At 40.1% G+C, this 25357-nt stretch overlaps 1 protein-coding gene and 1 non-coding gene across 2 annotated transcripts; both read right to left on the bottom strand.

The window, feature by feature from the left end:
• Window positions 1-21: 21 nt before the first annotated feature.
• On the bottom strand, window positions 22-23384 carry RNF149 (ring finger protein 149). Its single transcript, XM_062606994.1, has 8 exons — window positions 22879-23384; window positions 15743-15993; window positions 12757-12825; window positions 9854-9936; window positions 9293-9389; window positions 6382-6577; window positions 3933-6004; window positions 22-637 (listed from the first exon to the last, which is right to left on the bottom strand). Exons 1-7 carry the CDS (start codon window positions 23342-23344, stop codon window positions 5946-5948), a joined length of 1221 nt encoding a protein of 406 aa, XP_062462978.1. The 5' UTR covers window positions 23345-23384; the 3' UTR covers window positions 22-637; window positions 3933-5945.
• Window positions 3553-3668, bottom strand: LOC134157751 (small nucleolar RNA SNORD89). Its single transcript, XR_009962445.1, has one exon. It is a non-coding gene; the product is annotated as a small nucleolar RNA SNORD89 (small nucleolar RNA).
• Window positions 23385-25357: the final 1973 nt, after the last annotated feature.

Below are 25357 nucleotides of genomic sequence, written 5' to 3'. Positions count from 1 at the left end.
ACCCCTCAGGATTCTCAGACATTGCTTTTTAAAAGGTCTATATAATTTATTATGGAATTTGAGCTTTTAGCCATTAAGTTACAACAACAATGCATAACTGGACATTCTTACAGTTGTACATACACAATGGAAAAGACATAGCCCAGTGCTTAATCCAAACAATGCAACCAAGTTAAGTACAAGGTTACCATAAAAGACGATTGTGAATAGCTGTTGACAGACCAGCAAATTCAAATGGTTCTCTGCAGTTATGTTTATAGTAGAAATAACTGGCTTCAAAGTTTTGGACTTAAGCTTCAGACTAACAAAATGATGTAAACTCAAAATTACTTTGCTCTTCTGAATTAAGGATATGCCACTTAAAAATGCAGTATCATTACCATGTTTCAGATGGTGAAAAGTAGCTCCAGATCCAGTGGAAGTATAATGGAGAGTTTCCAGGCAATGTATTCTTCACACAAACACATGCAATTATAGAGACATTCTACTTTTAAAACTTTCTCAAATCAAGTTTTGCAATACAGCAGGATAGCTGAGGAGAGAGATCAGGACCCACACTGAACAAAACCTGAAAGTCTTCAGGTTGACTTGTGCATGTTTAATCTACAATTCCAATTCCCAAATCTTCACGCATCACCTAGGAGAGAAAACGACACATCTAGTAAAGATCAGTCTCCAGAAGAGAAGTCATTTTTACAGCCATTCTGGTTTGAAAATAAAAACGCTGCCATCTTCTATGTTAGAAATGCTAACTCGCCATGGTCCTATTACAAAACTGCATTTCTTCAGCTTGCTTAAGGGGAGAGTCTTGCTCTTTCCTCCTTCACCCAACTCCCCATCCCCTTAGCCCAGCTCTTAAACTCAGTTAATTGCCCAGTGAGGATATTCAGTTTCCTAGCTTGTCAAAATACAGCTTTAAACAGACTGACCTTTCTGTCACTTAAGCCGAATTAGCTCATCTCACACTCAAACTGAATGCAAGAAAGAGCAAAGTAAATAGAGCAGAAAAGAAAAACCAGAAAGAACCAGTTTATCTATCTCTTCTTGTAACAGCAAGCTAGTAAATCAGTCCAAGCCATTGTGCAAAGTCTCACCCAGCCTGGTGGCTGAAGGGAGACATCAAACACAACAGTCCCTTGTCAAGCTGCCAGCACATTTGATTCACCCAGCAGCCCACATCAACAACTCCATTCCCTCCAGGTTAAGCTGACAAGATACTGCCAGTTGACTCCTCTACTAGATTTCAGTTCTGCCTTTCTAGAGCTGCTGCATCAGTACATTTTTATTGATCTCAGTATCTTTGTCCTGCACAAAACCAGTGTTCAAGGCCAAGTGCTTACAACCAAACCAATGAAAACTACACACACACAGCCTCTCCACTCAAAAAAAAAACACACCAAGAAAAACACCCAGAAAGCAAACAAACACACACCCCCCCCCCCCCCCCCCAATCCACCTAACCATTGCCTCAGTACCACCATTCCTGTCCTGATTCAGGGTGCTAAAGGCTCTGCTGAGGAAGAGTTCCCAGTTTTCCCAACACTTGGGATGTCAAGGTGTAAGAGAAACATGTTTTTATTACAAGTTGTGGCAACAACTGAAAAATGCTCCACAAATTCAGAAAGCCATTCTAAGCTAAGCCGCTCTAAGGTACAGTCAGTATTGCTGACAGTAGTTGCATGTCTAGACCTGTGTCTAGGAAGAACAAGTCTGCTTTTATGGGGCAGCTAAATAATCAGCCCAACCTGTTCCATCCTATCTGCTGCCCCTGATCAAGCTCATCACAACCTGCAAGTGTAGACACTGCCTCAGACATCCTCAGCCTAGACAAGCTGTGGCTGCCCCATCCCTGGCAGTGTTCAAGGCCAGGCTGCATGGGGCTTGGAGCAATCTGCTCTAGTGGAAGGTGTCCCTGTTCATGGCAGGTGGGTTGGAACTGGACAATCTTTAAGGTCCCTTCCAACCCAAACCATTCCATGATCCTATGGAACACCACAGGGAAGTGAAGTAACCACCACTATAGATTGCTGGGCTCCTCTCTGCACTACTACTGCCTAGTCTTAGGGAAAGCTTAGCAGGCTGGGCAGGAAGCCTGGAAAACCTATCCTGGTTCAGGAAGTGATGAAAATAAAGCTTTTATGTGTTTGACCAAGTTGTTGCAGCGGTGTTTCTCAGTGCCAGTTACACCCTGGCACAGAACCGGAATTCCCCAGGTGTAACAACCCAGTTGTGGCAGGAATATACTGGTGCTATTTTATTAAGTCAGAATAGATTAAAAGCATTCTCAATGCAGTGAAATTATCCTACAACTCCTCTGGCATACCTCCAGAATCTAGCACTAATTACTGGCAACAGGTTACTGGGCTACATTCACATACTTGGGGGGGCAGGAAGGGTGTGAAGGGCAGGGGAAGGAGTTACTACTATCTAATATAATTTCTCTAGTACATGCACAGAATCTCCTCCAAGCATTGCTTCGAGCCAAAGAAGAATCCATTCTAGTGGTCATTAAAGAAAATTCTAATTTTGTAGTTAAACTGATACTGCAGCTCATTAAGCTCATTGTTAATGTGCATTTATATCTGAAATGTCTACAGTTCATTTTTCTTGCTAGTTTAAGCAGTTATTTACTATCAAATTCCTTTTCCAATTTGGCATGTGTAGACTACTAATAAACCAAAATTTCTGAGCGAAGAGCCACCTCCAGTCTTTAATCAGCCCATTTAATACACTCGTTCCTCCTGTTTAAAAATAACTCAGACTTCACAAGTTTTCTCCCCTAAAAGTACACATCAGAACTACCAAAGCCACGCCAGTGAACACAACTTACTCTACAAGAGTAACATCCCCTAGTCCTGTTAGAGATATTCCCCAGCCGATGTATTTGCCATCACAAGGGGCTGTCCACTTCAACGTGAGCACTGTGCTTTAAACTTTGTATAATCATGCTATATTAATAAGTGACAACCCCTCTGCCTGATCACAGCAAGATCTGGCAAAGGGACAGAGGTCTCAGAGACAAGTCCCTGCATGGTTTATGAAGAGAAAAAAGATCAGGACGTAGGGGGGAGGAAGGGTGTGTGTGTGTGTGCGCGGAGGGGAGGTAGACAACACAGAAGGAACCCAGAACACAGAGCATCAGCAGGAAGCAGGCCACAGCCTGAGCAGAAGAGCCAGATTAAAGATTCTCCAAAGGACAGGGAAGGGAGCCACAAAGTACCTACCCTGCAAAAACATTCATAGCAGGGTAAAATAAAGACTCATAAGTTCTGGCCTTCATATAAGCTTTTGCTAGGTGAAGTGCAAGAAACTAGAAATACCAGTTTGATTTGACATAGGTGCAGATCAACAAAGTCTGGGAACCTGTATTTACCTACATCTGCCTACACCTGTTTACTCTAAAGTTACATATTAGATGAGCTGTACCAGTAGGTCATGAGCTTCATGGTTTTAATCCTCTCTTGCTGTCGTTTCAAGCTTCCTAGGTTGTCTTTTTCTTGTCCTGTACTTTTTGTCCTACCACTCTTCTTGCTAATGCGTGTCAGCTTCTTGACTGAGGTCAGACTAATGATTCGCTTCGGAAGACTTTTGTCATCGTGCTTCCAAGGAGAGCAAACTGCTTGCTGGAGGCACTGCAATTCGGCCTTTTATTGTCATCATTCCTCAGCTGACATTATGAGATTCAACTATACCAAAGGCAAACTACACACAAACCGATGTGACTGAAAAAACTGTAACTACTCTTGTGAAAATTGAAATGAAACAGGTACAGCACCACCATATTCATATTCAGGTATTTTTCTGTTAGTACACTTCAGATTTGTAACCACACTTTTTGGTTTGCAGGTCCCAGCTTTCTGACAGATCCCAGCTTTGATTCTTAAGAAAAGTTGTTGGTTTCACAGGTATTAAAGAAAAGCTAAAGTACTTACCACATTTCTCCTCTCCAGCATGAATACTGTGCTGCAGGTATCAGCAAGACACAATCCATAGACTGACAAGACTTCTCTTGGTAACGCCTTTTAGTTCCTCCTTGAGCTAGAGTTTAAACCCCCTCAACGTTTACTACACCAATGTTCAGTTTTGTGTTAAGGAAGAGGGAGAAGACTTAGTTTCTTAATATTGAAGAGACAGTTTAAAAAGGCAGTTCTGGAAATGTTGATAAACTTCTTTTGGAGACGTAAGTGTCCCTACACATTGTTTGGTTTAGTTGTGGGTTGTTTATTTGTTCAGTTTTGGAGATGGTTGTTCAGTCATATTCCATTCTCATGTGCTTCTTGTAAGATAAAGGCATCACAAAAACTTGCACCTGCTGGTGACATCAGAACTACAACCTGACAATTTTCCAGTAAACCTAAAAGTTACACTCCTATAGGGAAGAGGCAGATTTGTCGTTCTTTAAAACAGGCATTAACAGGAATCTTTTGGAAGGAAATTTAGAATGAAACATCTGCTCTGCAAAGTAGAAGTTCAGATTGTATTTCCCCAGCTGAAACCTCTGACATTTCTGGAACATTCATTCTAAAATTAAAAAAGTTATTGCTTCTATTGAAGCTCAATATATGTTAGAAAAAGAATTGCATATTTTCTGAAAAACATTCCAAATACACATTTTAAAAACAAAATGCACTCTAAACCAAATGTCTAGTAAAAGACACCATTTTAAGCAACCTGTAGTAACAGCTTTACAAAAGAAAATTGAGGAATGTAGCATATTATTTAACATGACAATGCTAAAATCCTAAACAATTCACTTAACACTCTTACTAAGTGGTGTTTTAAATATACATGTTTCTTTACAAAACAGCTTAGCAATTCCTTATTCAAATATTTATATACTTTAAGTGGTATAAGAGGTCATAGTGGGAGATGCCAGGGTTTATATTTACTCTCAGATGCTTCAGGTTTCTTAAGTGTTTTACTATAAGGCACAATACTGCTAATCTAAAAGAAAGGAATAAAAGCTAATGGCAAACCAAGTCAAAACTCCTAATGTGGAATATCTAAGAGAAGAATTCCAGCATCCTTATGCAAAGGAAAAGAAAACAAAAAACAAAACCAAACTTTGTAGATCCTAAGAAACAATTTCAATTGGTACGTAACAAAGTGGGACAGGATGGGAACAAGAAGGAATTAAGTAAATTCTTATAAATAGACTAATAAATATATCTTAGCCATAATTAGCCCTTTACCTCTGTTCTACTGAGTTTAAGATTGAAAGAGGTAACCAGTGTGCATATACCTAAATAAGTCTACATGCTCAGCACGTGAAGACCACCTAGAACAACCTATTACTGCCATATTCAGTATAAAAAGCTGGCAAGGTGGAGAAAATCTCCTTTGTTCTCAGCATCCACTCAGAGTAGAACACATTACAAGATTAAATTAGTATTTGTTACATGTACAGGAAGTTGCAACTAGCGACTTTTCATGACAAAAAAGGATATGCAACATATCCATGAAGTTATTTCATTCCTTCAAGGTCATATTATGTCTTTTCTAAGAATATTCATCTCTGATTACAACAGATCAGAACTTTCAGAATGTTTTAACGGTTGTAGTCTTGTAAGTGTTCTCCACGTGTACATACTGAATGTAAATAGTGCATCCAAAATATTTACCAGTTAGACATTCTACATTGTTTTCACTGCCTAGTCTTCATCTTTGTTAAACCCTCTGGAACACAATGACATTGTAACAATGCTTACAGAAAAAGGGTTATTGCATCTTTTTTTAGGATGAGACATCCAGAGGAGATCTTATAAAATCCTCCTACGTACAAAATTCTTAGTTATTAGCCCTTTTGGAACACCAGCTAGAAAAGTTTGAAAGGTAAAATAATTTACATTGTTATTTTTTCCATTAACTAGACAAAAGTCCATACTAATTAAATAAAAAATAATAGTTCTTCAACAGTCTATTCAAGATATCTTCCACAAAGCAGTTCAGTGTGAATTTCCACTAGATAGATGTTCTCCATGCCGGTTATTACTGACATCCACATCTAAAAGTCAGGAATTAGAGGAAAAATTGTTTGTTGATTTACCATTTTAATATGTTTTATCTGTTACACTAATCCAAACTCTGGCAACAAATTTCATATTCATATGTATCTAAGGTTATCAAGATTCTCTGGATAAGTAATCCTCCTATAGCACTGTTTACATCTTTCCCCCTCCTTACCCTCTCAAGACTAGTTTTCTCCAGCTCAATAGAATTCTCTCAAAATTTACCACATTCTACTTTTTGATCAGTAGTAACATCACCCAGTCTGGCCCACACTGCAATACTAACACTATTAACATCAAATAGAGAATGGTTTCTTCTAATGCAGTGAATGGCACTAAGGACTGTCAAGTGATAAACTAAATTATTACTTACCAAGTAATGCTGTAGTTTCACCTGCATCCTCTTTTAAACTGGTACACTGCAATACAGATTCATTAGTGGAGGAAGCTGACAACTCGCTTACTTCATTTCTGTCATCATCTTGTAAAGCAATACTCAGACTTCCAACTGAAACACTGCCACTTATTGATTCAGGTATCGGAACTTCAAGTACATCTTCAGGGTCCCCCTTCAAAATTAAATATATTTAACTGACACTTTTGTCTACCACTAGGCATCAACATTCCTCCACATCACCACTTTGTAACCTCACCTTATTGAAAAAAAAGATCTACGTGCTCTGGGTATAGTGATGAGCAGTTTTTGCTTTCACTGTTATTGTCCGACTGCAAAGAAACAAAGCTGAGCAAAAGAAAAGCCACTTTTCCAAAACCACCCCACAGCCAAGAGCAGCAACAGGAGTCATCAATCCAGCCAGCACTTTGGATGGAGTATTTCAACACTAGCAGCAGTACTGCTACAGTCTGGACAGAAACAGGCTCAGCACATATGAAGTATTCACTGAGTAAACCTATTGATCCCTTATGAGTTTGTGGAAGCCTCTGGTTTTCATTACTGTAGTTGGGCAAGCTTGGACTTGTTCTTTTTTTTTTTTACCAGGGTGAGCAAACATTTGACATCAGAACAAACTTCCCTCCTCCTCCACCTCCAGCCTAACTTTGACTCTATTCCAAAAATGCAAATATGCTGGCTTCTCACTCTGCAGGAACACAACATCTGCAGCACAGCCACATTAATTTATTTCACCTATTGTATAGCATGAGCTATTTCTGACACATTCTGAAAGTTAATTCAATGTCCTACACACACAATTTTTTTCTTAAAATTAAACAGCCCACCTTCACTAAGCCATTGCCACTGATATACAAACATTATTTACACATAAGAAAGTATACTGCAGTACAAGTAGCTATTCTGTGGGCTTCATAATAAGGATTTTTCCCCTCCTCAAACAATTAACAAAGGCCCATCTTAAGATTTAAGAATTTCTAGGCTGATTCTTTCTTTAGCACCAAAGCAGCACATTTTAAGACATACTGAATTTTAATAAGCTATAGAACTGCTACAATTGAACATAAGTTAAGACACATGTGAATCTCTAATCTCTATATGTGGGCAGGGGGCATTAATAACTTTAGTTTCCAAAACTTAGGCATTTAAATAAGCACTGAAAATACAGGATTCAGTAGTGCTCTACCAAATCACACAGACATGCTGACTGCAGTTCTTTCTCTCATAAGAAATAGCATAATGCAGAACTAGACCACTGATGTCCAGTCTTTACAAAACAAAAGCCAGGTAACAGGACTTGGTGCCTTCTTTCTACTTTAAGCCTTTAAAATTTTTTAAGCAGCTGAAGTATTTTTCTCCATAAAACTGAACTGAGCCTTCAGCCTCTTTACAGAAGGTTTAGGTGGTTTAGCAGATTTCTCTAAGATTGCACATTCTTGTCTGCAGTTATGTCATTCAGCAAGCACACTGCTGACAAGCTGCCTTGCTCTTCTCACTTTTTCCCCTCTCACATCAGTAAAAAATTCACACAATCACTCCACAAACTACACTGGGCAACCTAGATCGGGCTGTAAACTAAGCTAGGAAAAAAAAAAACAAACCTGAATGATTTCCTACATTAGCTTCAGTGGAACGCGAATGACTGATGCATAAGCAGGACACATTTCCCCTATTTCATTAGAAAAAAGGACTAGGCTTTGTATTTAATGTAATCCCACTTAACCTGCTTCCCAATGTTCATTCTGTCTTACAAAGAGACGAAGTATTACTCTTCCAGTTAGGTCTGGCATCAGTATCCTCTGCCACAGCATGAATTTAGGGAATAAAATTGTTCTGAAGGTTCTAGTATTTCAGTTTCCAGCATGTATACAAATGGATATATCCTTTTGTATGTAATACAAGTTACATCAATCCAAGAATTCAAAGTGAGCAAAAAATAAGCTGCTAACATAATATTAGAGTAATAATAGCTATTTCACATTCACATGTCAAAAAGATTGCAACTATTAGGTATAGTCTGACTCAACACACAGAAGTGCCACAATCTGGTGTGCATATATATATTACATAGCACAAGTATTGTCACCTTTGACAAAAAAGTAATTCATATATGTCTTCCACAGATATGCAAAGTCTCTGCAATGAAGAGAAAAGCTAGTCAAAACACAGACCTAGTCTATGAACAGAAGGTCCCTGAAAACCAAGAATACCCCTATTTTCTAAAGATCTCTGTAGAAAAGCGGAAGAGAAGAGAGTTTCATGCTTATGGCATTTTAGTGGAACTCAAGACTATTTATCAACAGTGACTGAGTAACCTACTGCATGTGTCTTCATTTCTCTTTTCTGGTGCTGTCAGAAAGCAAAGAGAGCACATCATTTTCTTTACTTAACCAACGCCTGGTGAATGTCTTTAGGAAGGTTGTAAGTAATGGTTCATTTATAGGAATAACACACTGGGTGTATGTGGAAGTACAAAAACACTCAAGACAGAAAAACTTATTTTCTTCCTTTGAATCACAGTTCTCAAGATCAAGTACGTGCTCTACATCTATTGAATTAAATTGCATTTTCAGTTTGGGTTAATTGCCTCACCTATGCTTCAACTTCCTTACTATCATCAGCTGGAGACAGAAAAAAATACATTATCACAGAAGATTAGACAGAGGATTCAAAAGCTGCTTGATACACTTTTTAAGCTCTTACCCATTTCCCTTATTTTTCTGTTTCTCTCTCAATTATTCTTGCAGCTTTGTGTAACTTCTTCAGTCTCATCAAGTAACAACTGTTCTCACTCTTAATAGTTACATGAAGTCTTTCTTGCCTCCTTGCACTGTACTTCTACCTTGAAGATTAAAGCAAGTGTGCAACGTACCCAGTATCCCAGAGCTTTGATAACGTCTAATTTGCACATTGGACAAGTTCGGTGGTCCAAAAGCCAAGGGTCAATGCATGTTCTATGGAAGATGTGCCTAAAGAAAAGAAATGCCCTTTAGAACTTACCATGAAAGCTACATACTATTCCTTCAAACAAGGTGCAAGTCACTACATTAAAAAAGAAACATTCCTTTAGAACCTTAACAATTGGTTACTGCTTAATTTACTAGGCCAGACATGGCTCTGGAAACATCATTTTCCATGCTAGCTTTCTGAAATAAGGGATACTAACCGCAAAGACACCACAGTTACCAGTTCAACAGTGTAGAGCTCTACCCTAAGAAAGCTCCAATTCACCCCTACACTTCTAACTGCTCTTTTTCCCTGCATAAACATGAAGTGCTACATGGTCTTCTGAGTGCCTTTCAACATGTACAGGCCATACAGATGGCACAGCTTCAGCTCTGGTATCAGAGTTTCAGAAGTGTTTCCAGAAAGCTCATTACATATTTCTTATGGAAAACACATTAAAGGAGAAAGAACAGTTACAGCAACTTACTTGCAAGGCAGAATTCGGACAGTGTCTTTCAGTTTATAGTTCTCGATGCACACAGCACAGTTTTCCATATCAACATCTAAACCCTGAATATGACAACACATTTAAATGCATTACATCCATATTTCATTACAAAACAAGCTTTGTGCAATAGCTAGCTTCACATAATGTAAAATGCATAAAGTGGTTTAGCAAATTAAAGTACCTCCCTCATTTAATTCAAGATTCAATCAAGAGGTGATTTGATCAAGTTATATCAAATACTAAAAGCAACCAAATACAGATTTTCTAATTCAAATAGCTGTACAGGGTACTTTAGGTAATTTGTTAAGCCTCAAACATTGACTTTGCTCATGGGAGCCTAGTAAAATTTCAGTTTAAAATACCTATAAAATGAAAACATTAAGAGGCCAGCACAGATGAAAGCACACAACCCAACTCTCAACTGATGGTCCCAAAGACTTCCAAGTGCTCAAGTAGGAAGATGTTCCTGGGGTAAATACTGCAAACCCCTTAACCCTTCCCCCCACCCCCCTCCTTTTTCTATCACATGCTAGCTAGAAGACAACTGAAGTATGCATTTTGGGGAGCTCTCCAAGTTCACACCAGAGAGACAATCAGAATGCCATATTTCCCCACCTTAATTTGTTTCTTGCTAAGGGTTTAGTATCTTTCCTAACAGGTCTTGCTGTCATCTTGAAGACATGCTTATGGTTGCAGTGCAAATATGATGATTATCTTCAGATGCAAGCCTTTGGGTTGCATAAAACTTAGAAAAACAGAGGGCAAGCTTCTTCTCTTTCATCCCCCACAAAGTAAGTATTTTTGTTTACTGCTTACTGAAGCACTTCGCTTTGATTACCACAAATGCTCAAATGAATTAGTACTGCAAGCAACCTTTCAAGTTCAAGGCAAATTTTTCCCTCCTTTGAATGCTATCAATTTACATAATTAACATCTTAAATTCCCCAGTAAATCAAGTTAAGACTTTTTTTTTCTTTTTTTTTTACACAAGCAAAGTTAAGACAAGTACTTGTTCTATACCAAATACTTATTTTTTAGTCTGTACAAGAGGCAAAATCCAAGCACACCATATGTACCACATACTCAAATTTGAGTGTCCATTTTCCAATAATCCCATAAGCTTCTTGGGAAAGATCTACATGATAGCAAACACACTTTTAAAATATTGACCTATTTTTAGTTAAATACCTCAACCCCAAGTGAAGCAATAATGAAAGACTGCACTGGGTCACAATAAAAGAAATATACCCTATTAAATGGCTGAAAGGAAATATTTAAAGAAATCCACATTTACAAAGTAGACAGGACTTATTTCCTTGCAAATTTACATTAGTTAATGAAAGTACCTCTGCATCAGTAAGTTACATAAATTTGCTGATAGCAGGCAGTCAAATCAAATTAGAAGACATGATTTACCAAGCAGAATGATATTAATATTTAACATGCATTCATAGCTACAACCAGCATACTGTATAACAACTTAAATTCCCCTATTTTCTTTATTTTAATAAAGGGTATATCAATGTGAAGGAACTACCTGGTACACTGCAAAAAAAAAAAATCTCATAATACAAATCCTTTTCAGAGGTTTACTAAACAGCTGCTTAAAAGCATTTAATAACCTCCTTGCAGTTGTCACCATAGGTTTCATCATGGCCCCTTTACATTCATTTCTTCCTACATCACATCCATTTCCTCCTACATTACATCCATTTCTTCCAACACTGATGTTACGCTTTGATACTGCTTTAGAGAAGTTTTGATTCAACTCCATCTTTCTTGATCTCACCATTGTACGAACAGAAGTATGAATATGCCTCTGTGCACAGCCTGAAATAGATTACTTTTTGATGGAATTCAGAATAAAATTAACAGTAACAAATACTTGTAAAGTGCTAAACATGCTGAATGCGTAAGAGACAAAAAGGCAAGTTCAAAGGCAGTTTGCTAAATGAAGGATATATTCTCTGTAGCATGTGACCTGAGCTGAGCAGCTTCTGTTCAACCACAACTTCTCAGGTTCTTACACTGAAGTGTCCTTTCTCATTTCACTTTTACTCATGGATTAAAAAAAAACAAGTAATGCTTGTTTTCCACCTGAGCAAATCAGTCCTTAAGTAAAAACCATCTTTAAGTAAAAACTAACCAAACAAGACAAAGGTTTTGGGAAAAAATGCCTATAATGGCAGAAGCTACTTTAGCATCTAGGATCAGAGCTGCCTGAAAACTCTAAAGTTACATTTTCTTTCAAAACCTTGGCTTTTTCAACTTCAGTTATTCTAACACAGCTATAAGTTTAGGCCATATGGTATCAAAGCTAACTTTCTGAAAGCTGGTTTAATTTTTTTGGAACAGCTTTATTTCAACACACAGAAATGTACTTCTAAGAAATTTTCTAAAAAATTTATGCTTTAAGCCTATACAGCTCCTTAATGTATTTATATGTCAAAAGATGAAACAAGTTTTTCATTTTCCAAAGCTTTTTAGATTTCTGAGGCCTTCTGATCAATAAAAATATGGATTTTTTTAAGGAAAAAAATATTACATCAGCTGTAACAACTGTGCAATCAATAGGTCCTGGGAAGTATTTTGCAATCCACCTGTTGATGTTTACAAGTGCTGAAATTTTCCTCATCTTTACTGTATCAGCCCTACAGTCTCCTGCAACATTTTGTATAACCAGATATTACTTGCAATAAAACAGCCTTACATTTCACAAGTAATTCAAATTTGACTTACCAATTTTAAATTCTGCCTTCTAAGCAAAGGCCATAAAATGAGCCTGAAATTGTAAGTCATACTTCAATTATGTCATGAGAATTCTGCAAAGATATTAAACCAGTTTTTAAATCATACAGCAATAATCAGAGCCACTGAATTACCTTTTCTCCACGTTTCACAGTATGCAGCTGAAGTTGGCTGATTGCTTTCTTGGTTTCTTTCCTATGTCCCTTGAATAAAGATTTTAAGTATTAGTACACAAGTTAAAGAGTTAGATTTCAAAGCTTTTAAAATACTTTCCATGCAGATTACTGAGTCCTCTGAATGCATCTTAAAAAAAAAAAAAATAATAATCTCTGCCTACTACATTGTTTTCAAAATATTTCCCTCCCACAGATGTTGAAGAACTGCAAGTCTTGCATTCTTGGGCTATGGTGGCAAGCACCATCTGTAAGCATACTGCTTTTACAATGGACTCAACTGGTGTAGAACTACACAGACCAAGCTGAGCTATGTGGCCTTAGATTGTGACTGCCTGCATTAAGGGCTTTCCAGAATTCCAATTTCCAAAATTTAAATCAATGTAGGCTTTGGCAATCAGAGCCAAACCAACAGCCATATAACCAGACCTTCCAGTTAATAAAGCCCATGAGCACATGGTACGTTTTGCTCCAGCTTAAGAGAAGGTGGAATCCTGTCGGACAGCCTACAGCTGGCCACCAGGTCAAAAGGCTGCTCATAGCTATTAATACTCCCCTTCAGTTAAACACTGTCTCATACATTATACAAAGCTCTGCACTGAAAGGACACATTATGCAAAGGCGATGACAAGAAAGGCTTAATAGACATAATATACCATACTGGACTTCTATACAGTAACAGTCCTAATTATGCTTTGAGGGGAAGCAAGAAAAGAAAGCAGTACTGTATTCCAAGACAAAGTGCTAGCTGCTCCTAGAAATTGGGAAACTAAACACTCCCAATTAACAGATGTTGATCTGTCTAGCAGCAATCCTCACTGATGAAATACCATAAAGGAATTAAAAAAAACCATTACAGCAGCTTTACTCTGTAATTATAATTACAATGTCTTACACCATTTTACAAACTTACAGTATTGACAATTGGGATTATATTTTTCTTATCGTGTTAATAAGAGCCTTAAAGTTCGCTCAGAAATGGACTAGCAGCATCATCTATTGCACCTTCTCTGTCAGCTCAGGGTTTTTTGTACAGTCCTGTTTTATCTTCAGTAGCAAGGAGGTCTTCCAAAGTTTTACTGCTAAACCAATGTTAGAATAAATCTTAAGACACCCATTTTCACCTTCACTTAGCAGCTGCACAGCAGCTTTCTATAAAGCATAGCTTTAAAACTCCCACGTTTAAATTATAATGGAGTCAGTAAGACAAGCAAAATAAGACTGGGTTAGAGAAGTCGGTTGTTTCCAAAAGTCTTTTAGGACTCCTAGAAGAGTCTTGACCAAAATCCTTGACTCCTATCTTGTCCAAAATTTTCACATCGTGTTCAAACTTTATGCATGGTTTTGTAAGCTTTTGTTTTCAGTGGCCATTTGAGGAGGGAGAAGTGAGAAAGTGTCAAAACCTCCTAATGCTAGGCAATTTAATCAAGAAGCACTTACATGACAAGCCTAATGGCAAAATTTATTAAGACTCTGTGGCACATATTTCTGGGAAGCATCACATTCATAAACAAACAAAAAAATGCTCTTAGAAGTGTTACTGCTCATAAAGCACGTGAACTTCCCTTAGCATGAATTACCCCGAAGCCAACAGGAAGAAGCAACTTTCTTCAAACAGCTATTACAACACAAAACCACACCCCCTTTCTCTATAAAGACTTCTCAAAAAATTTTGTTTTCTTGAAAGTATTCTCAGAATGTAAGTTTTAAGACTTAAAGCCTAATAAAAAAAGACTCTAGGGAACCAAGATTTCAAGTAAATTGCAAGTTTAACCAATAGAGAAGTCCCATGTGTTATCTTCAGTTACTTAAAACTGAAATTAAGCATTGTCCTAGAAGAGTCCTTTAAGTCTAAATTAGAGTCCTGAAGGCAAACAAAGATTCCACTCCTTCCTCCGCGAAGCTACAATCTGAATGTTCAAGCAAAAAGCAGGGGAAGTCCACAGGACAACCGGTCATTTGAAACTACTTTTTTGTTCTGAACTGAGGATTAAAAAGGGGGGAAAAAAAAAAAAAAAAAAAAGAGAGAGAACTGCCTGCAGAGAAACAAGTACAACTTTAGGAGAGAAAGATGGCAGAACTGCTGATGACCATGGAAGGAACCTAACCTGTTTGCAAGAGTTGAAAGGCACAGGGAAGTGCCATCCTAAGGTATTTTCAAAACTCGGCTAGACTAGGTCCTCAAAAACTCCATTTAAGTTTCTTTCTTGAGCATAGGGGCTTGAACCAGATAGCCTCCAGAGGTCCTATCCAACCAAAGTTATTCTATGATGAAGTATTACTCCCGGGAGGGAGAAAGTAAAGCTTTTTTTAACCTATCAAACAACAGGAATGTGAAAAGGGCAAATACAGAGCAAAGTTACTCCTTCCTGATCTTCCCAGTACTTCCACAATGCTCAGTGCTCCATGTAGTCTAAGAGAGCTGAATCTCACCACACATGCTGCTGCAATTCCATACTCTACAGTGGAGCAGTAGGATTACAGGTATCAAAAGCAGTTTGTATAAAGCTTCAGAACAAAAAGATGTGGTCTTTACTTGTAGGTCTTAAAAAATTTACCCTGGTTTCTTACCATTAAAGTCTAGTTAGGGAAGTTAGTACTTTCATCATGAAAGTTACCTAAGAATGAAAATAATTTTTAATGTCAAATGGAAGGAAGTTAAGCTGGGCGACAAATCACACAAGAAGCTGCCTTTACGCAGCCACTCAAGTGGCTAAATGTATTTCTGAGTATTTACAAATATCTAATAATTATAAGGAGCCAAACTCCCAACGTCAATTAGCACACTGCTTATTAGCCTCACTAACCATTATTGAGTGGCATTCACAGATACTAAAGGAGCAAAAAAGCAGATCTTCAAGGATGCTTCAATAAATAAGCAAAGTTAGGCAACTGATTTGACATGAGAAGACTGTAAATACCCTGAAGCATTATCATCTTTAATTACCTGGTTTCCAAACTGTGATCCTGTATACAGGAAACGCTGTATATAGTAAAATATGAGCCAAGCGAGCGATATAATCATCATGGTGATGAAAGCAATGGCTACAAACACAACCGACTGACCACTAATATATTCCTGCACATGTCGTGTGCCAACAACAATAGTCATTTTTACTGGAATCCCTCTTCGTACTGGCTCCAATATTTCTATTCCTTTTGGATAGCCAACCATTATCACCACTGTATTTCCTGTTCCTGTTGGAGGAGAAAAAAAAGAAGAAAGTCAATACAGTAAAAATTTAGGTAGTCTGGCTTGATAGTAATTTGGGCCTCTTCAGTTAATACCAGCTAGCAAATTTATAGGAAAACCTCTGAGATTTTTTACAGGCATAGCACACTTGATACAAAGGTTTTTTCCTAGTAAACTTTATTTACTTTATGAAACTCTCAAGCACAAAATAAATAGCAAAGATACATCTGTTGAAGTTTAAGGCCCTGTACTCATTGCACACAGTGAGGTGGGATAGGGATGCCATGCAAAAAAAACCCAGGGAGGTTATACATATCTCATCTTGAAGTTGCTGAAGTTCTAACATGCAACTCAGGAACAGCTGATCCCTATTTGCCAGTGGGGAAATCTTAGCTGCAGATGGAGACAGTATGCGAATACCATGAAGACATACATTCAATTATGTTTGAAACTTAATCCATAGCACAATTATTCTGGATATGTGAACAAAATAAAGATTCAGGTATGTAATACGAAATTACGTGAAACATTGGTGAGACAATGGAATAGAGGCTGTAGATGTCCCATCTCTGGCAGCATTCATGGCCAGGCTGGATGGGGCTTGGAGCAACCTGGTCTAGCAGGTGTCCCTGCCCATGGCAGGGAGGGTTGGAACCATCTGATCTTTAAGGTCCCTTCCAACCCAAACCATTCTATGATTTTATGATTGAAATACACAAAGATTCTTCAATAATAAATATTAAAAATGTAATGAGACTTCACGACAAAGACTTATCAAGAAGGGACTCTCTTAGAAGTATGGAACCAAAGGATTTTTCTATTACATTAGAACTCAAAAGCACTCAATCTAAATGATAAAGTACCCAATACCAGGAGAGTAAAAAAAAAAGGCAAAATAAAAACCAAACAAACCATACACATACACACACAAAAAAAAAACCTCCACAAAAACTCTTCACCTTTTCACTGGTCCATGCTGTTTTTATTTGAATAGTTCTCACTTTGTGCATACCAACACTGCTATACGCCCTTAGCAAGTCATGCCTTTGTAGCTTACTTGCACTCCTACCTCTAAGAAAAAGCGAGACTAAGTTTGATTCAGAGAGAAAGTAGAGGAAGAAGAAAGGGGTTTTCCTAGCCAGAACGTTAAACCTGTAATGTCACAGCTACCTTTTTAAGACCCACAAGATCACCTACTTGTAACAAGACCTCCCACTGAAAACATGAAGCTTTTTTCCCTCCTGGATGCCTTAGATTCACTACCAAGAAGCTATGTCAAAAGAAATGGTTGTCTAATTAACAGCATTACATAAAGTATTTTCAAAACTCAGTGCAGCATTCCAGCTTCACCCACCTCCCTTCCTACTAAGAAAAAAAGTTATTTGCCCAAAATATTTAAAACAAACTCCTTTAGTTCAGATGCTTCTGGCTGTGACACCTTACCAACCTGACCACTTCATGCCAAGAGGAATTTATGGGAGTTTCACTTCTGTATATAGCACAGTGAAGTGCAGACCATTTGTTGTGGATGAAACACCAAAGGTTCCAATTATTACCTGAATAACCCATCTCAATGCCAGTTGTTCTTTTTCAGCGTCATCTTACACAACCATCCCACTTTTGCTAACCTATTGTACAAAGCATTATACCCAGCTGCCAGATACAGACCCAAGAGAAGAGCAGATTTTCCAAATAAGACTACATTTATGTAAATTTTGAGAATGGTGTGGAGAAACAAGTAAGAAGATGCTATTGGGACAAGGCCCAACTCGTGCCTCCTCTCAGGTACCTAACTCAGCTCACCAGCCAGCCTGCATTGCTTTGCCTTGTTGGTAGGAGTCACAAAGGCGACTTAGGAGTCACAAAGCAGCAAAGGTGAAGATGAACAGGACACAAACAACTAGGTTCCACTAATTAGTTCTACTAATCAACAATGTGCCAATCCACATGATACCACAAGTCCAAGCATACTAAGGGACTGTTAATTAGTATTATTCTCCTCCCTGAACCAGCATGAAAGCATTACCAGAGAGACTCATGTATCTTAGAAGAGTGTGAAACACCCCTTGCTGTCTGACTCTGCACAATGCCACAATGCCAGAGTTACCAAGAAAAGAACTTACGAAGAGAGAAAGTTATCTCGCATTGCTGAGAACTGTTATCCACATACTTAAATCAGGAGATTAGGTCCTATGTCCTTAATCGACTGCAAGAGTTACAAATAACATGAGTGGTGACTAAGGATGGCTAGTGAACAGTACAGGAGCTCTAGAAAAATTTACGTGGTTTCACTCAGGCTTGAGGAAGAAAACTTCAAGATCTGAGGCAGCCTGGATTTTTCAATCAATAAAGGTTTCTTCCTCATTCCTGAGTCAGTTTAATTCTGCCATCTAGTCCTCTGCATGATTTCTAACAAAGAAGTATTCAAAAAAACCCCACAACAATCAGTAATGACTGTTTTGTCACTAGCAAGTCCCGCTATCATCTAGTTACTTCCTTGAAATGGAAGTCAGGCTACTTTTGTGCAATGGCTGCTGCACACTGTGACACCTAGTTTTAGAACACACGTATGCCATACATTTTTAAATAAATGTCCGTTAAAAGCATTTTAACAGTTTTAAAGACTTGATGATGAACCTGCCTTTAAAAATACATGCAACTAAACATGGTGGCCTTGAAGGTCACAAGACAGAAGGAATAAAAAATGTGCAATCCACTATTACAAAGGGAACAACAGCAGTCTCAGAGAAGCAGTTGCCCTGAGCAGCCTGTAAGACTAAGGGCTTTAACTCATTCCTCACTAATTTTAGATTTCTGTTCTGAAACACATTATTCAAAGACTGAAATGCTGTTGAGTCATTCAATCGGCTTCAACTGCAACACAACTCAGAGACCTCAAATCCCATTTATAAAAGAACTTCAAGTGTCACATACACGCATCCACTGAGAGCGTGTTTAGTCGGCTTTACCCTTCTATACCCTTCTAATTTTGCAATAACTAACTCTGCTAGAGTAAACTTGTTTTCTTTCCTAGATTTAATTAACACTTCAGTGCAATGATGTAGACTTGAAATCTGGTATGTGTCTTTTTTTTTTTTTGTTAACATTATCATAACACTATCATAGCAGATATACTCTAGCTTTTATCCTCGTGAGAAACACCAGAAAGCTCCCAGAGTTTGAGCACCTTGGTAAAAAGGTTTGAGATTAGTCCTTAGATCTATTTAAGCATAGGCATACTGCTAACACTGCCACAATTAACACTGAATGTTCTATTTAGCTCCTGGTCCAAATAAATGTCTCTGACCTTTACCAAAAGGTTAACAGTACATTAACAATCCATTGACAAGGTTTGTCTCAACCATCTATTCCCACCTCATCTCACCAAATCCCTGGTGCACATTGTGTTTTCACCTGAAAAACAGGTAAGCAGAAGAGTCAAGTAGTCAAGCAGTCAACACTGGTACACATTCTTCTTTCTGTATAGGTTTCCAACAGATATGCACTCTTACCTATAAAAGAGGTGTAAGTATCTGCTTCAGAACACAGCAGATCAGCATGATGCAGTCACTGTCCAAGGTAAGCGGGTAAAACTGATTTCAGTTCTACCCTTTTAGTACAGTACCAGAGGCTTTCTGTAGAAAACTTCAGTAATATAGAAGTTACGCACCACTTCAGAATCCCAGGTGGTGATGAAAGCAATGCAGCAAGGAGTTGAACGTGCCAAGATTACCCTAACTCAGCCACTCTGGAGCTGGCAAAGAGCTTAAAAGAGCCTCAAGTACAAAGTTGTTTGCATTTGTTTTGTTCAATTACCTGCATAAAAGAAATTACAACGAAGGAAAGAACTAGTTGGGTGTATTTTGGCAAAGCTGCAGCAAATCAAAGACCGTTTTCTTAACACAGCTAAAGTAATGCACTCAAGTTAAGTCCCAAGATTCCCTTAAATACACAAGCCATGCAACAGAGCTCCACTTCAGACCTATCTGAAACTGCTGTAGCCAGTCTGCCTTCTTCGGTTCCCGTGTCAAGCACAATCATAATTTATTCTGTAGTCCTCAAGGTATCTTGACACTTACGTTCTGATCAGGATCTGAAGTCAGAGCTTGAGAGAGGATTCAGAAATGGCTGGATGTCCAGCATGAAGTATAACAGGAAAAATACAGACCCAGTAAACCCTTTTTTTCTTACCACTACAAATATACCTCTGCCTCCCCCTATTCTCTTAACCAGCACTTAACCTCACTCTCCTTAGCCTGCTCTCCACAACACTCTACACCTTGCCTCTCCAGGCTCCTCTCCAACTCACACTCAGCTAATACTTACACTTAATACTTGGTTTCGGAAAGGAATCTGAAGCCTCTGTACTACATTAAGTTCACTGCCACCAAAAATGAACAGAGTTAAAACTGTCTGCAAAGCCTATATCACTGTAAAAATGAAGTCTGAGTTTATACTATTCATATTCAGTAACGTTACTAACCTCTTTGAGTCATTAGGGCAAAAATGAGTATGTTCCACTGGAAAAAGCTTCCTCAGCCACATGTGAAGTTGTTTCACTATGACTTCCCTTGGGGGGAAGCTCAAAGGTCAGCTTTTTTCATAAGAATATAAAAATGAAACACTGAGATCAGAAAAGTTACCCATTTATCATCCTTACATAATTCAGGCTGTGCCTTTATCAGCCATAACCATTGTTCCATCTCACACCATTTTCAGCGCCACTAATTGCAAATCCATTAAGAGAATGTTCTTCATGCATATAACTCCACTCCTTAGTTACAGCACTGCAGATTTCCCAGAGTATTTTTTCCTCAGCACTCCTCCCTGAACTCGGTTCTGTTCCTCATGTGTCACTTCACAAATCCCTTCACAGGAATGGCAAACTTGGCTCCTGTAAAATGCAATTTACCTTCCCCCTTCAAAAATCCAAGATTTAAACCAACAGTAATTCTTACCTGCATTTCAAATTCAAAGTGCAATGAAAAAAAATAAATTAAACATTTACATGTTTGGAATTTTCAACCATGAAACAAAGATTTGTGACTCCGTAGCTAGTGATTATATTATTGTATTCCTGCCCCATCCAAACCATCCTGGGCTGCAACCTGCACTTGCAGTCAGTATAAATAAGTAACAATGTCTTCTTGTATACATACTACACTAAAATCTCAGACCTTACACAAGTAGAGCTTTTATGAGCAACATTCTGCCAGTTTAAGAAAAAAACAACCAACCAACAGTAAGGGATCAGTTCTCTTCATACCACTGATAGATGTAACTACACTAGCAAATCCAAACCTAAGCATAAGCCCAAGAAGGTTTTTATGTGCTGCTGTCAGCTCTATGCTGCAGAGATGAAAGAATTAAAAAAAAAAACAACAAAAAAAAACAACACCCAAAATTATAAAAATTTGATAAAATAAGCTTGTTGGGAAAAGAAAGAGATTCCACAAAAGAGCAAACAGAATTAATGAGAGGCTATGATGGGGCATGGAGAGGAATGTGGGAAAATTCCCACAGGGATGAAAGAAAATTTCACAGTCACTGGCCAATACAGAGTGACAGCAAGAAAAGAAACTAACAGCTGGTAAAGAAAAAAGAATTATTACCCAACAAAGTACCTTAAATGCCACACCAGATCAAAATCAAAGGTACACCTTACCCAGCATCCCACCTCCACTTTCACAGCAGATAAAGAACACAATAGATTGGCCAGGCTGATCTATCCAAGCAAGCAGCAGGCTAAGAACAGTAATCATGCTTCCAACCTTCACAACCGTGCCACTTGGTATTCCAAGAAGAGGGACTTGTATTCTGTCCAATATATATATGCTATGAAGCAACAGCTCCTTGAGATTTTTCAGCTCATTAAAGTAAATAAGTTTCTTTGTCTTTAGAAACGCACTGTGGTTCTACTTCAACCAAGTCCCTTTCCTCTTGCTCAGGAGGCGGGAACAACAGTCTGGGCATTAACAAACTCCTTGTACCAGGACCATCTGAAACAGGCATTTGCAGCATTTTTATTAGTTTGCTCTGCATCCTCCTCTGAGGACCTTCCAGTTCCTCAGAAATCTAAAAATGCAAACACATCTCATATGAGAGTTTTGAGGGGCTTTTATCCCCTTTAAGCATTTGATGTTGCCATGCTCAAAAAAATCCAGAAAGACTTTAGTGTCATAGCCCAAGGAGAAACTGCAGTGACAGAACATCTGGGTTCTTAGCAAAAAATCAAACATCCCTTCTGTAGACCACAGATGATTAGCACAGTCAGACAAGCCAGCATCCTTCCCTATGCTTCAGGTTTCCTACGGCATCCACAGGCGTTTCAGAATTACCTGATGCTTAGAGCTCTCTCTCCCATCCTTTACAGACCTGCGCATGAGAGAACGATGAAGCTATTGCAATGAAGCCAGTACCAAAAGCTACCCTCAAACAGCTTTTGAAGACTGATGCCTTCAACGGCACCAGGAGGCATCTTCAGGATACCTGATGTGTTTCTCCACAGCCTGCGGAACGGGGCCTACCTGCAATTGCCGCAGCCGTTCTGTCAGAGGGTAAAAAGCCAAAAAGGTAGCTATGAATGAACCCCTGCCCCCACCCCCCGTAGTCTGTCACACGGCAACCGGCTTCGGTAGCTTCAACTCACCACCTCCAGGATACCCGAGATGCAACTTGAAAGACAGAAGACAGTCCCGGCGTTTCCCCAGGGCGGTTTAAAGGAAGGGGAAAGAAAACCCCAGCTCTCTGTACCATTTTTCAGGGGAATCTATGCCTCCCTGCACCTCCATCCCTCCCCGCGCAGACCCACCGGCGTTAGACAAAGCCATCCCCCCCCCCCCAGCCTCCCTCGAAAGGGCGGGGAGCCCCCAGCCCCGTTCATCACTCACCCAGGTGGGACATGGAGACGGTGCTGTTGCCGAAGCGGGCCTCGTTATAGATGACCACGGCGGCTGCCCGCTTCCTCGCCGCGTTGGTGACCTTGTCCTTGAAGGTGCAGCCGCCGCGAGCCACCAAAGCGATCCAGGGCGGCGGGTCGCCCTCGGGAGGGCCTCGGCCGCCGGGAGGCAGCGGCACGTCGTAGTCGGTGTCGGTGGCGCAGCCCTCCATGTGGCGGGGCGAGGCGCCTCTGGGGATGCCCACCAGGCCCTGGGCGCTCTCCTTGGGCGAGCTGTCGCCATAGCGGCCGCTCTCCGTGTTGCCCCGCACCGTGCGATTGCTGAGCGGCTCCACATAGGCCGTGCTCACCCACGCCGTGTACCACTCCAGGGCCCGCGCGCCCTGCACCACCGGCGCCAGCAGCACCGCCAGCGCTGCCGCCGCAACCACCAGCGCCAGCCGGGGGCGACAGACCATGGCGTGGCCACCGCCAGGCACCGGGTGGGTAAGAGACCGCACCGCTCCGCCGACAGCCTCAACTCAGCTCTACCCAACGGCCGCGCCGCGCAGGTAACCACCGCTGCCCGCCCCGGGCGGAGCTCGCCCGCCAGCGCGGCTAATAGCGAGGAGGAGGCCGGGCCGCCCTGCCCTGCGCTACCGGCCGCGCATGCGCAGCTCCTCCCCGCAGCTCAGCAGCCCCTCATCGCCTTCCCCCGCCGCTGGGAGGTTTGGGGTGTTTGTTGTGCGGGGTGTGGGGTCTCGGTCACACCCCGAGCGGAGGGAGCTGGGCCGCTGCCGGCGGCGAGGATTAACCGAAACCGCCTCCGCGCGCCGACCTCCCTGTACAGAGCAGGCCTCGGAAGTTACATGGCCTTTAACCTCAGCCGCGGGCTGCTGCTATAAGTCCAGTCCGCCCACTCGGGCAGTGACACACGCGTGGATTTGAGTTAATGAGTTTAGTGCTCCTTCCGCCGGGGCACGCCTCACCCGCCTTCAAGGGTGCGGTGTGCGTGGCGGCTGTGGGGAGTAGGGGTGGCTAGAGGCTGGCTAGGGGTGGAGAAGGGGCACAGTGGCACCTGGGAAAGGGATCAGCAGCTCAAGCTAACATAGAGAAGGTACCTGTGCTGCTGTTGGGCTGAGGGGAGCTTGCTTCAGAAGGATGAAAAATGGTAAGGGGCTCACTACCATGTAAAAAGCAGGAGGAAAAGTGTACTGAAATAAGAGGTTGAAGGAACTTAATAATCATGATTGCTTTATGGATTTGTTTTCCATTAAAGATCTGATATATACCTCTTAAACACATTTAAAGTCTTACCTGTGTTTTCATGGAAGACATCTCTACCTTCTTCCAACTTCCAAAATGGATCTCTTGTTTTTACCAGCTACCGGTCTTATTTTAATGGTCTCATACACCTTACCCAGCTTCCTTCAGAAGTCAACAGTGATGTGATAATACATTGCTGCCTATGTGGCCAAACAATGTTGTCAAATGTAGGTAATTACCTTTCTAATCATGATTATATATCGTGCCTGCTGATGCAGGTGGAATCTAGTAGAACCTGGAACAGTTTGTACAAGAAGGTGTCATCAGGCAAAAGCTGTGAGCCCAGTGAACTGCCCTATTCTGCATCAGCACCAAGGCAAATGTTCTAATTTGGCACGAATATGTTGCTCTAAGAAGTTGTAACTGCCCCATCCCTAGCAGTGTTCAAGGCCAGGTTGGACAGGGCTTTGAGCAACCTGGTCTAGTGGATGGTGTCCCTGCCAATAGCAGGGGGGCCTGGAACTAGGTGATCTTTAAGGTCCCTTACAACCCAAACATTCTGTGATTCTATGATTTCTGTTCCAGAGTCGGTGTTTAAACAAGTAAGCAAGAAAATAATTTAGACCTGAAGTACTCTTTAAAGTAACTCTTCAGTATTCTTCCAAAACACTTAGCAATGTTAGGACTCTCCAAAGATGCTGAGCATTGTGAGAACAAGATTAAAGTAGCAAAATCAAGAAGACCACCAAGACTGACCAAAGTAATGTGGAAGGGACTGCAGAGAAGGAATTGGAAGTTGAGGGAAGAACACAGTAAAACTAGAGTTAATGAAGAAAAAAATAGGAAAAAGAGAGTAAGGCAACAGAAGAGCAGAAGAATGTTAGATGGGAGACAGTGTGTGGAGTAGTGGTGGAGGCAGGTAAAGGTGATCTGTGTTGAAGGACACAAGTGACAATTCAGAAGGAGCATAAATTCGGCGTTTAGCAAAAAGCAGATAAGAAAAAAGTGACAGTACTTTAGTGAGTCCAAAAATGTTGTTCAAATGAGAATTTTTTGGTAAAAAAGTAGATGACGCTTAGTGTAATCAGAATAGATACTACTCTAGAAACAGGGTAAAAGTAAAAAGGGTCAATACAAAGGAAAAACACAGCTGCAGGAAATGTTCTTTTAAGAATATAGGGTCACTGGAAATAGGAAGCTGACGGTGGCTGTGGTTGATACAGGTT

This window comes from Pezoporus occidentalis, unplaced genomic scaffold, assembly GCF_034315485.1.
Source record: "Pezoporus occidentalis ecotype Australia unplaced genomic scaffold, CSIRO_AGI_Poc_V1 ctg99, whole genome shotgun sequence".
NCBI lineage: Eukaryota > Metazoa > Chordata > Aves > Psittaciformes > Psittacidae > Pezoporus > Pezoporus occidentalis.
The sequence above is the reverse complement of the archived record's forward strand: the minus strand, read 5'-3'. Positions and strand labels throughout refer to the sequence as shown.